Source organism: Physella acuta, unplaced genomic scaffold, assembly GCF_028476545.2.
Source record: "Physella acuta isolate Inbredline_101_S28 unplaced genomic scaffold, ASM2847654v3 ptg000225l, whole genome shotgun sequence".
Taxonomy (NCBI): Eukaryota; Metazoa; Mollusca; class Gastropoda; family Physidae; genus Physella; species Physella acuta.
In genome coordinates this window covers 453,360-467,224 of record NW_026731744.1, presented here as the reverse complement: position 1 = coordinate 467,224, position 13,865 = coordinate 453,360, and the positions used below count along the sequence as shown (strand labels likewise).

Here is a 13,865-nt window from a genome sequence, read left to right as displayed (position 1 = left end):
CGGCCACACCGGATTGGGTACCACGCTGTGGGCGGGCATACCTGGTGTCTTGGGGGACTCGGCTATTAACGTGGCCAGCAGTCCGTGTTTTACGGCTGGGAAAACCTGCCAGTTCGCACAGGGCCGAGATGGACGGTCATGTCCTGACCTGACCTGACCTTAGGGTCAGGCTCGATTAACAAGGTTCCCACACTAGCGAGGGACGACTTGAGTACTTTAGGAGGGTAGACCGGAGACTAGGGGGACACTCTCGACAGACTCTCGGGACAGACACACGGAGACGGACGTACTCGTCTCGGATAGCTAGGCTTAGAGGAGACAGACCATGGGTCGTCTCTGTGAGCTAGTGGAAAGCCACGACATGTTTTAGACTTAGGCTAGGCTAGACGGTTAGGGACAAGTAGGGTAGTCGTACTAAGTGCTTTAGTTGTTGTAGATAGTTGTGTATTTTTCCTATTGTGTTCCATGTGGTGGCGGGTTAATGTTTGATGTTGTATTTTGTGGCGAATAAATAGAGATTACTGAAGTTGGCTTTTATTTATTTTTATTTTCTTCTTCTTGTTTACGATCCCCTGACTAGTTCGAAAGGATTAGAGAAGGGGGTACGTAACAATATATATATATATATATATATATATATATATATATATATATATATATATATATATATATGTAACAAGATCGCAGTGGAGGAATCAAACAAGACTTAAAATTTGAACAAGATATTTATTTATTGTATTCAATTCTTATCAGCGACAGATACTTTTCAGTCATCAAAAATATCATCAAGATCAAAACCACCATATACTGTAGAAAGATGAAAGATAGTATTATAATACACGATAGAACATATTAGATAGTATCGCACTAAATGACCTAGGTAGTATTTAAAAGATACATGCAAAAACTAGCCCACTGGTACTTAACAAATCGTGTGTTGTTGTTTTGTAAAACAAATATTAACTCATCAGTTTTTAACCACTAATTTAAAGTAAAACTTTAGTAGTGGACTTATAATCCACTTTTTACAAAAAGTATTACAATTATGTGTATGTTGTTGAAGCCGTATACTATAAATGTGGTCAACAAATATACTCACATCCACCGTATCCACCAAGTCCACCGAAGGAGTTGAGGCCATAAGAGTTGATGTTGTTGTAGTTGTTGTTGAGGTTGTAGTTGTTGTAGTTACCGAGGTTATATCCACCGTAGTTTCCATATCCACCGTAGTTTCCATATCCACCGTAGTTTCCATATCCACCGTAACCAGATCCGTATCCACCGTAACCAGATCCGTATCCACCTAATCCATAACCTCCCCAGCCAGATCCATATCCTCCATAACCTCCCCAGCCTCCATACCCGCCTAAGCCGTATCCACCGAGCTTATACCCGCCAAGTCCACCGTATCCACCGAGCTTGTATCCACCGTATCCGCCGTATCCACCGAGTCCACCGTATCCGCCCAGTTTGTAGCCGTACAGGGGAAACTTGCCCGCGGAGACGGCCGCAGCTATGACGAGAAGGGTGAAACAGAGAAGCAGCTGATTCATGGTTGGTTCTGGGGAATAAAAACACGCTCAGTAGACAAAAGGCTAAAGGAATGGTGCTATTAGAAATAAAAGGCTAAATGAATGGTGCTGTTAAAAAAGGCTAAATGACTAATGCAGTCTGAAATAAAAAGCTAAATGAATGGCGCTGTTCAAAAATAAACTGGGAGTGATCACTCCTATACTTTCTCGAATTTTCTTATATATCACTACGGGGGATGGCAACTCGGGAAATTTCATTTATCTATCTGAAATAGTACTCAAGTTATAGGGTTGTGAAAAATTGAAAGTAGAAAATGCTCCACTTCCGGTTGTCGGAAATCGCTGAAAAATTGGTACAGATCTACAAATTTGATAAAATACTTTTATATGAAATTTCATCAACCTAGCTGTACCGGTATTTAAGTTATTGTGTTCACAGACACACATACACACACAGACAAACGGACAGAACAGCAAAGCCCAGTTTTTCCGACTGGATTACGCATAGAACGCCAAAATTTTGATAAATCTGCATATATTATTTTTGCTCAATTAAAATAAGTACCCAATATGATGAAGTACTGAGGTGTAAAACTATGAAAACTGTCAAAATTTCATGCGATTTTTGTGCACGATTACAATACTTCCTTTATACTGTGTATACGAGAAAGTAAAAAGGCTAAATGAATGGAGCTATCAGAAATAAGAAAAGACTCATAGTGTTTAAATAAAAAAATAAAAAAATAGACCTAGATTTACTCGAGCCAACGATTGCTACAAAATTGTGAGATCAGGTGTTTTCGACTCTTTGATTTATTTAAATTCTAACTTTAAACCTTATGATTATTTTTTTAACGAAATTATTTTAATATAAGTCGTATCCTCACTACTATTATTACAAAATAAATGTAACATATTTACTGAAAACCTAGATGTAATAAACCGGGAGTGATCTCCCCTAAACTTTCTCGAATATTCTTATATAAAATAACAGGGGATGGGAACTCGGGCTATAGACATGATTTTTAATCCATTTTAAATACTTAAAGTTTTAAAAATAGAATAAAATCTCGTAGACAAATTAATTGCACACCAAGTGAACGCCCAATAAAAAAGCGCATAATAGTGCGCAATATTATTACTACTTTTAAAATTTACATTAGTTTTTTGAGAAATCGGAAGTAGCGTAAATTACTACTTCCAGTCAACGGAAATTACTCAAAATTTAACAGAAGGTAGAGGATTAGATCTTTTACTTACATGTGAAATTTCATTTATCTATCTGAAATAGTACTCAAGTTATAGGCTTTTAAAAAATTCAAAGTAGGAAAAGTACCACTTCCGGTTATCGGAAATCGCTCAAAAGTTGATACGGATCTACGATTTTGATAAAATACTTATATATGAAATTTCATCAACCTAGCTGTAACGGTACTCAAGTTATCGTGTTTACACACGGACAGACACACACACAGACACACACACACACACAGACATACGGACAAGATTGCAAAATTATGTTTTTCCGTATCAGTGAGGTGTAAAACGTCGAGATTTGTAAAAATCTCGATTTTTTTTTTTTGCACGATTACAATACTTTCTCTACACTACGTATATACGAGAAAGTAAAAAAGCGATAGCTGTTTAATTAATACACGTAAATAAGCGTAGTAGAGTCTGAATAGAAAACATTATTTTTAAAAATCTTGTTCAACTTAAATAGAAAATGAAATGAAAATTTTATTAAGCACATTTTTTAAAGATGTAAAAATGTAATTAGATTTAAAAAATCTCTTTACTTAGTTCCGTGAATTTGTTTGAAATATAAATTACAACGTTAGAAAACAAGCTTAAAAATTTTAATATACAAGCAAATATTTAAAAAATATTAATATATTAAGCATCCTAATATATAAAAGCCCATTTGCGCACTTCTCTCTCTCACTGTCCGCAAACTATTTTCGCAGGATATCACATCAGAATCTTCAGCGATATGTGGAGAACTTGATACGGACTTTTGTTGAAAATAATATGGTAGATGTTTTAAATGTAAAAACAAAATTATATTTAAAGAAGAAAAATAAAAAATAAAGGCATACTTGAATGTAGAAAAACAGTTTTAATTATGCAACCGGAAAAGTGTTTATAGTTGTATAATAGATTGACGAGGAAGCCACATTGGTGTTAACAGCCTTTTAATTACAGACGGCCATGATGGTAAGAGAGAGGAAGTACAATGGCGAGGGAGAACTATTTATAGATAACAACATGTAAGGGACATCACTCAAGATAACAATATAAATATAATACTAATACAGAAGAGTGAGTTCCCTTGACCTCACAATTATTTCAATCTATTACATCCCTTTACCCTTAGAACACAATAACACATCTCTCAATAGAACAATTGATAGTATCCTAAAATCACCAATTATATTGTAACATGAACACTATGGTAGATTACATCCTTACAAACAATGCACAATATGCTACAACATAATCAAGATACAAAACAATGATGTCAAAGTCCTTTTGACCTTTAAAATCATAGGTCTAACTTATTTGGGACTTTGATTGTCCTGCTTGACCTTCTCAGTAGCCTTTGATTTGGTGACTCAATATTCTGACCATCTGGATTCTCTATCTCAGGAGGTCTAGGATTTAAATCATTAACTCCAGAATTTACATTTTCTGACTCCAGACAACCTGGTTCACTCATATCAACAGAACTTGGTTGTGGAACAAACTGAGTTGGTGTGAACTGATCAGACTTGGTGGGATTGACAGATTCACACTTATTATCTGCACAAGTTATTTTTAACTTTATAAGGCACAGGTCCTGTACATTGAACAATTTGACCTGGTATCCATTTTTCCTTTCTCCCATAATTTCTTAGATACACATTCTCATTAACACCAAATTCTCTTTCAATGAATGTTTGTCATGATTTAATGGAACTATTTTTGAATTGGCATCTGAAAGTATTATGCTATTATTCAGATCCTTAATTGACATAGATTTCTTTGATTGATCAATTTCCTCAGGTAATCTGATAGTGCTTTCCTGGTAACCAAAAATACTGTTTGTGAGTAATATTCTGGACCATATCACTTTGCAACTGTGATCCAGTATTTGAAATGGGTGTATTAAATTGCAAAAATCTTTTTTTCTTTTCTTTTGATGTTACCCTTTCAGTTTCTGTAAGTGCTAATGATGTTAGCAAAGTTGTTTGATGATCACATTCCTTCTTACTAATGTATTTTCTTTAAAACATTTGAAATTGCCATAACACCATAATCATTTATGAAGTTACAAATACTTTGTTTAGGCAACTCTGACTGATAATGGACTGCATCTTCTCCATCTTTTATATTATCTTCACAAAAGTTTTTAATTTCTTATTTTATATGGCCTTAAGTCATCATTCACAGACTCTTCAGGCCAACCATTCTTACAGTACTCATATACTTTTATTAAGCATTTATCTTTTTGTGTTTCTCTCTTAATATCATTCACATTTATATTGGAGTTATCCATGATAGTGAAGAGAACAAATACATCTTCTGGTACATAGCTCGGGCTTTGGTTTTTTTTTAAAGGTAATCTACTCAGACTATCTGCACTATTCTCAGATCCAGGTTTGTATTTCAATTCATAATTGTGTGCAGTTAGTGTGATAGCCCATCTTTGAATCCTTGGTGAGGCATGCTCAGGTAGGGTTTTGTTTTCTCCAAATAAACCTAGCAATGGTTTATGATCTGTAAAGATGGTGAACTTCCTACCAAACAGAAACTTATGAAATTTCTTAACACCAAAAATGATGCCTAAGCCTTCCCTATCTAACTGAGAATAATTTTTCTCAGCTTGGTTCAAAGATCTACTGGCAAAAGCAATGGGTCTGTCACCCTTCTCATCCATGTGGGACAAGACTGCTCCTACACCATCTGGTGAAGCATCACATGTTAATATAAGTCTTTTCCCTGGGTCATAGTGAGTTAGTAAGGTGTCAGAAGACAAAGCCTCTTTTGCTGTATTAAAAGCAGCTTCTTGTTGTTTACCCCAGTGCCAAGTTGCATTTTTCTGTAGCAGCTTGTACAGTGGTGATAGTTTACCAGACAGATTCCCTATGAACTTTGCATAGTAATTTATCAAGCCCAAAAAAGCTCTTAGTTGTTGGGTATTTTCAGGTTTGGGTGCTTCTTTAATGGCTTTTGTTTTCTCAGGTTGAGGTCTGATGCCTTGTTTGCTTAATATATAACCAAGAAAACTAATTTCTGTCAGCATGAATTGACATTTATCTTTGTTTATCTTTAAACCTTTTTCACCAACAATTTTCAAGACTTTATCAAGTGTTTTAAGATGTTCAGTGTCATTCTTACCAGTTATGTACACATTGTCAAAGTACACACAAACATTTGGAATATCCTTAAAAATACTGTCCATGACAGCTTGGAAAATTCCAGGGCTGGATGATATGCCAAAACATAGTCTTTCATATTGGTAGAGTCCTTTATGTGTGTTTATTGTCGTATAGACTTTTGAATCTGGATGCAGTTCTAGTTGAGTGTAAGCATGACTAAAGTCTAATTCAGTGAATTTGTCTCCTCCTGCCAAATTCAAAGAAATTTCCTCAATGTTAGGTATAGGGTACCTATTTAGCTCTATTTGCTTATTCAGTGTAGTTTTATAATCTCCACAAATTCTTATAGAACCATCCTTCTTTAACACTGGCACAATGGGTGACGCCCAATCGGAATAGTCTACCTTCTTTATAATGCCATTAGATTCCAATCTACTTAGCTCATTTTCAATTTTATTCCTCATTGCATAAGGTGGAACTCTAGCTTTGCAGTATCTTGGATTTGTATCTTTAATGCTTAACTTCACTGTTCTATCATTTAGTAATCCATGATTACCAAAAACACATTTATTTTCAGATATAACTCTATCTAGTGAAGTAAGACTAGATTCTTTTACATTCTTCAATGAACAAATACTCTCCCAATTTAACTTAAGATCACTTAACCAGTTCCTACCTAGTAATGGCGGTCCATTTCCTTCAACCACAAGAAGAGGAAGTTTAACACTTTGACCATTATAACTTACATGAACCATACACTCTCCTATTACCGGAACATTGTCACCAGTGTATGTTGTTAGACACTTGTGACATGGCTGTAGAGACACTGATCCTCCTGTGACAGCGTCAAAATCTTTCTTTGTTATGACTGTTAGAGATGCTCCAGTGTCAAGTTGGAAGCTGATGCTCTTACCGTTGATATTAACTGGTACATTGATGGGAGCATGACTTATTGATTTCACAGAGAACAGGTTGAAATCCGGCTGCAAATCAGTTTGAGCATTTTCACAGGTAGAGTGGTTCATTGGTTGGAGTAGGTAGTCTTGGTGAGAGTTAACATAGTGCTGCTTTTGGTTGCGGTACTGTCTTGACTGGCTAGATTTAGCAACAGACGAAGACTTTGCAAAGCAGGCCTTAGCAATGTGACCTTGCTCACTGCACTTATAACAAGTTGCAGACTTGAACTTGCACAGATGAGATGCATGGGGACCTTTGCATCGATGACATTTTTGATAATTATTACTAGATTTAGATCTAGGATTTGAACGAGCAGGCTGTTTAGCATAAGTTGGAATGCTCTGATGGGGTTGATGTTTATTGACTAACCTGCTGTTTACTGCATGGATCCCTGAAGGCGTAAGAGATTTCGCCGCATCTGATGACTGCTGGAATGACATTGCAAGTTGTATTGCTTTTTCCAAAGTTAGATCTGACTCGAGCAGCAACTTTCTTTGAATATCAGGGCTGTTTACACCTGTCACAAACTTTTCACACAGTCTGTCAGACAGCGTATCGCCGAATTCACAAAATTCACTTAAATGACGTAAAGCAGCAACATATTCTGATATTGACTCGTTTGGTTGACGAGTCCTACTGTCAAATCTAGCTCTACATAGAAACTTTGATGGCACAGGCGCATGGTGGTCTGTTAGCAGTTTGCTCAGCTCGTTAAAGCTCTTGGTAGTTAGACTAGCTGGTTCGCATAAGTCTTTTAGTAGCCTAAATTGTTGAGGCCCTATGACTGTTAACAAAACAGCTCTCTTTTTGGCTTCTATCGTCACGTTGTTAGCTTCTAGGTAAAAGCTTAACCTCTCTAGGTAATCTTGAATGATTTCATCATTCGCATCAAATTCTTTTATTTGGCCATACAGCGCCATAATTCTAGAAATAATTAGCTAATAAGCTCTAGCAAACCTCTTTTTTGCGTAAGTAGGTGCTCTTTCTAGTAGATGTTTATCCTTCGTCGCCAATATAATAGATTGACGAGGAAGCCACATTGGTGTTAACAGCCTTTTAATTACAGACGGCCATGATGGTAAGAGAGAGGAAGTACAATGGCGAGGGAGAACTATTTATAGATAACAACATGTAAGGGACATCACTCAAGATAACAATATAAATATAATACTAATACAGAAGAGTGAGTTCCCTTGACCTCACAATTATTTCAATCTATTACAAGTTGGGAAAAGACCGCCGTTACATGTCATATGTTTGAAGTACGGAGAGTACACAAAACCAATGGCGTCATCTTCCAATTTTAAAATACGAAGAAATGAACTATTTAATTACAATTTGATTTAGATCAATAGATATACTTATCGAGACGTAATTTATGAAATTTATACAATTTCCTCGGCCAAAACTAATAAAAATTACTTTAAAAAGCAACATAAATACCATTGAAAAGCCGGATTTTTAACGGAGTCATATTAAGTCTTTTAATCAATGTGTGCATTTAATATGGTGTTGTGTTGACTAATTATGTATGTAATTTGGTTTTATTTTTTCTAATAGGTATTGGTAGCCTATGTTATTTTAAATATGTCGGACTTTTAGCTATTTAGTTATTTCTTTGCTTTGTCACTAATATCGTTAAACCTGTAGTAAAGCACATTGCGTTTTGACCAATAACTATTTTATAAAATATTCTTCTAAAAAATGTATACCGTTAAAGATATATAGACCGATAATTTACGTGTAACGGGTACCAACGGCTAGTATAAATAATAAAAGTCTTAATGCATTTAACATATTATTTTTAAAAATCTTGAAATAATATATGTGAATTAAATTGTCTTAATATAAAGGCATTTGATTTTTTAAAGTCCTGATTTTAATTATCGTACATATTCTTACTAGCAATTTAAAATAAACGTTATAAAATCTGGAGCTCAAAAATATTAGAATGTTAACCAATGGATGAGTGTTAAACTACTGACCTGGTTGAGTCGAGGTGGTCGGCAGTAGCCCAACCACCCAGCGCCCAGTCTTATATAGCTGTAGACAATCCTGGCGCCCTGGGGCAGCAGGGTCACGTGTCAAGGTACGTCCTAATTAACAGGCGCACTTGCAGCACTGAACATGAGGCTAGCTGGGGGGTGGGGGGGGGGGGGGGGGGGTGACAGCAGACGATTGACGTTTCAGGCTCAAGCCGAGGCCTTGATTATTTCATTCTTCAGACGTGAGGCGAACGACGACATAAAACCTAAAGATTAATTAGTGACAGGCATATGACAGCCTGGTAATTAGGAAGTTTTATTTAATTAACTAAGTGTCATCTTACGCCGCGGGATATTCATGAGAACATCCCATTTGTCGAACCTCGACATTCCACCTACAATCCTAACCTCGACATTCCATCTACAACCCTAACCTCGACATTCCATCTACAACCCTAACCTCGACATTCCATATACAACCCTAACCTCGACATTCCACCTACAACCCTAACCTCAACATTCCACCTACAACCCTAACCTCGACATTCCACCTAACCTCGACATTCCATCTACAACCCTAACCTCGACATTCCACCTACAACCCTAACCTCGACATTCCATCTACAACCCTAACCTCGACATTCCATCTACAACCCTAACCTCGACATTCCATCTACAACCCTAACCTCGACATTCCATCTACAACCCTAACCTCGACATTCCATCTACAACCCTAACCTCGACATTCCATCTAATCCCCCCCCCCTAACTTCGACATTCCATCTAATCCCCCCCTAACCTCGACATTCCATCTAATCCCCCCTAACCTCGACATTCCATCTAATCCCCCCCTAACCTCGACATTCCTTGCAGACCCCAAGTTTTGGAAGCTATACCCATATTTTGCCTTAATCCTACAAAAATACAATTCGGCAGACTGGATTTGTAGTAACTGCATAATGTTATTGATACAATTTTTCTAGAAAAAGTAGTTGTGTGTACATTTAAAAACGACACGTTCTTTTTACTTTCTCGTATATACGAAGTATAGAGAAAGCCTTGTAATCGTGAAAAAAAAAATCGAGATTTTTGAAAATCTCGACGTTTTACACCTCCCTGAGTCGGAAAAACATAGTTTTGCAATCTTGTCCGTATGTCTGTGTGTGTGTGTGTGTATGTGTATCTGTCTGTGTGTGTGTGTGTGTGAGAGAGAGAGAGAGAGAGAGAGAGAGAGAGAGAGAGTTTGTAAACACGATAACTTGAGTACCGTTACAGCTAGGTTGATGAAATTTCATATATATTATATCAAAATCGTAGATCCTGATAAACTTTTGAGCGATTTCCAATAACCGGGAGAGGTACTTTTTCTACTTTCAATTTTTCAAAATCCTATAACTTGAGTACTATTTCAGAAAGATAAATGAAATTTCACATGTAAGTAAAAGTTCTAATTCGCTGTCTTCTATCAAATTTTGAGTAATTATCGTCGACAGAAAGTAGTAATTTACGCTATTTTCGATTTCTCAAAAAAAAAAAAAAAAAAAACGCATGTGAATTTATAAAGTACTAATAATATTCCGCACTACTCTGCACTTTTTATTTGGCGTTCACTTGGCGTGCAATCCCCTTTTTTACGAGATTCTATTCTATTTTTAAAAAGTTTAAGTAATTAAAAATGGATTAAAATTTTTATCCACGAGCCGACCTGCGGTGTATCATACGCCGCTATTTAGTTGTTTTATTTTCTACTTTTCAGTAATTCATTATTTGTGAATTCGACAGTACCAATGCTGCCACTGAAAATATTTGCTTTAAAACACTATCAGTAGCTCGTTAAGGACGATAACCCCCCCTCCTTTCCCCAACCCCTAACCCCCACCCCCCTCGTGAAAGCAAACTCCTCTTAGTTACCTCCTCGTTTCAAACTAGATTATCTGCCCCTAATAGCCGTCACTAAACATTTAGCGTGAACCACAGCTCACCAGACCATGTATGGGTGGGGGTGGTAGGGAGCGCGATTACAGCTTGGTATTTCTATGGTCTCCAAGAAGAGAATTATATATATAGATAGATGTCCCGAGTTGCCATCCCCCGTAGTGTTATATTAGAATATTCGAGAAAGTTTAGGGGATGTCACTCCCAGTTTATTTTGCATGTTAAGAACAAGTTTTGTCTATGTAAAATTGATGGATTATGGCTGAGTAGTTTTGTGAACGACACGTTCTTTTTGTGCATGTTAAGAAATTTTTTCTCTATGTTATGTTTTGTGGGATTATGGCTAAGTAGTTTTTTTAATGTAGGATTAACCTTAAACTGAAAACATCTTTGGAAGAAATACTCCACAGTAAGAATGTCAAACATCCACAAAGCCACGAAGACGTTTGGAACATGTCTGACTGCCCGTGGGCGACAGACCAGGTTCCTATCTTCGCCCCAAGGTGTCGTCTGCCAGCTCAGTTTTGTCAGCTTTATGTTGCCCAGTCTCTCGTCAAACGCCACTAGACCAGTGGTTTATTGACCTTAGCAAAGAATGAACGCATGTACATTGTAATTAAACTAATTAATTGACGTGTAATATTTCACTATCCTAATTAAACTAATTAATTGACGTGTAATATTTCACTGTCTTAATTAAACTAATTAATTGACTTGTAATACTTCACTATCCTAATTAAACTAATTAATTGACTTTAAATGAATATTTGACTAACTTGAATAATTGATTTTAATTAGATTTTATTTGACACAACTATTACCAATTCAGAACAGTGGTTCTTCCAGACTTTTTTTCGAGGGGGGGGGCCACTTGATATTTTCGGGGGCGCGGTCAACATTTTCCGTGGGCGGGGGCGGACACTAGTAAAAGTGTATGTTTACTATATAAAATCCATCTCGTTCGGGGGGGGGGGGGGTGAGTCCCCCCCCCTTCCCCTCCCCACCCAAGAGATGACTGGAAGAAACTCTGATTCAGAGGCGTCGCGAAAGGGGGGTGCGGGGTGAGGACCGTATCGGGTGATACCAATGGGGAGGGGTGACACCAAGCAAAAAATGTCAAAATTTACATACGAAAAATGCTTTTTGCTAGTTTAATTGTTGATTAATGAAAGTCAAATATTCTTTTAGTTTTTTAGTGATTATGACACGGTTAAGGGGGTGGGGGTGGGTGGGTGGGTGTGACACCATGACTTACTAACTATAGCAAAAACAATAATACATCCAGCTGTATTAGTAACCGACTATAGATAAATGTTACTATTAACTGTGCGCATATCCAAGCTATAACCAACAGTAACATTTACAAGTGGAAAAAGTTGGGTTAAATAAATTCAATAGCTGATACGTCACTCAATGACCGGGGTGGGCGTCACATGTATATATATATATATATATATATATATATATATATATATAAAGGGTGACACCAAAAGGAGCTGCAATGGGTGACACCACGCCACTACGTCCAATCAGACAGAACATCTTGCTCGAGACCTAGTAGATCGATCGATCGATCACCAATAGTCGCATGGGCTGGGGGATCTGGCACGCGTCAATCTCCCACACCTGGCGTCGCTGGTCGGTGATCAATCAGTCACTGGCAGACGACACAGTTAAGATGTTCGCTTAACGTGGACGTGACCCGGTGAACGAATTAAGGCAGGCTAGATTAACAGGTCAATCCCACCCTAAGAATAGTACACCCGGTGAACGAATTAAGGAAGGCTAGATTAACAGGTCAATCCCACCCTAAGAATAGTACACCCGGTGAACGAATTAAGGAAGGCTAGATTAACAGGTCAATCCCACCCTAAGAATAGTACACCCGGTGAACGAATTAAGGAAGGCTAGATTAACAGGTCAATCCCACCCTAAGAATAGTACACCCGGTGAACGAATTAAGGAAGGCTAGATTAACAGGTCGATCCCACCCTAAGAATAGTACACCCGGTGAACGAATTAAGGAAGGCTAGATTAACAGGTCAATCCCACCCTAAGAATAGTACCTTGTTTCTGTGATTTTTCGTCTCGTTATTTGTAGAATATTGTATTTTTAGAACACTCTAAAGTCTAAATTATATGATCTTATATATATAATATACCCTAATATACTCAAAATTCTAAGATCTTTTTTATATATACTTTCCTGGTATGGAATGGTCAGGTGGTAAAGCGCACGACTGCCATCCGTAATGTTCGGATCCCGGGCTGGGGTCCATAGGACGTCTTGAGACCAGGTCTGCCTGGAACCTGACTTCAGTTGGAGAAACGACCTACACCATATTCATGGTATTCAGTTGTACAAGTCCTACACCAAATTCATGGCATTCAGTTGTACAAGTCCTACACCAAATTCATAGTATTCAGTTGTACAAGTCCTACACCAAATTCATGGCATTCAGTTGTACAAGTCCTACACCAAATTCATGGCATTCAGTTGTACAAGTCCTACACCAAATTCATGGCATTCAGTTGTACAAGTCCTACACCAAATTCATGGCATTCAGTTGTACAAGTCCTACACCAAATTCATGGCATTCAGTTGTACAAGTCCTACACCAAATTCATGGCATTCAGTTGTACAAGTCCTACACCAAATTCATAGCATTCAGTTGTACAAGTCCTACACCAAATTCATGGCATTCAGTTGTACTAGTCCTACACCAAATTCATGGCATTCAGTTGTACAAGTCCTACACCAAATTCATGGCATTCAGTTGTACAAGTCCTACACCAAATTCATGGCATTCAGTTGTACAAGTCCTACACCAAATTCATGGCATTCAGTTGTACAAGTCCTACACCAAATTCATGGCATTCAGTTGTACAAGTCCTACACCAAAATTCATGGCATTCAGTTGTACTAGTCCTACACCGAATTCATGGCATTCAGTTGTACAAGTCCTACACCAAATTCATGGCATTCAGTTGTACAAGTCCTACACCAAATTCATGGCATTCAGTTGTACAAGTCCTACACCAAATTCATGGCATTCAGTTGTACAAGTCCTACACCAAATTCACGGCATTCAGTT

At 37.4% G+C, this 13,865-nt stretch overlaps 1 protein-coding gene across 1 annotated transcript; it reads right to left on the bottom strand.

Annotated features, from left to right (window-relative positions):
* Window positions 1-712: 712 nt before the first annotated feature.
* Window positions 713-8,943, bottom strand: LOC131937977 (keratin-associated protein 19-2). The gene is made up of 3 exons (XM_059295775.1): window positions 8,836-8,943; window positions 1,100-1,561; window positions 713-807 (listed from the first exon to the last, which is right to left on the bottom strand). Exons 2-3 carry the CDS (start codon window positions 1,551-1,553, stop codon window positions 767-769), a joined length of 495 nt encoding a protein of 164 aa, XP_059151758.1. The 5' UTR covers window positions 1,554-1,561; window positions 8,836-8,943; the 3' UTR covers window positions 713-766.
* Between the last annotated feature and the right edge of the window lie 4,922 nt (window positions 8,944-13,865).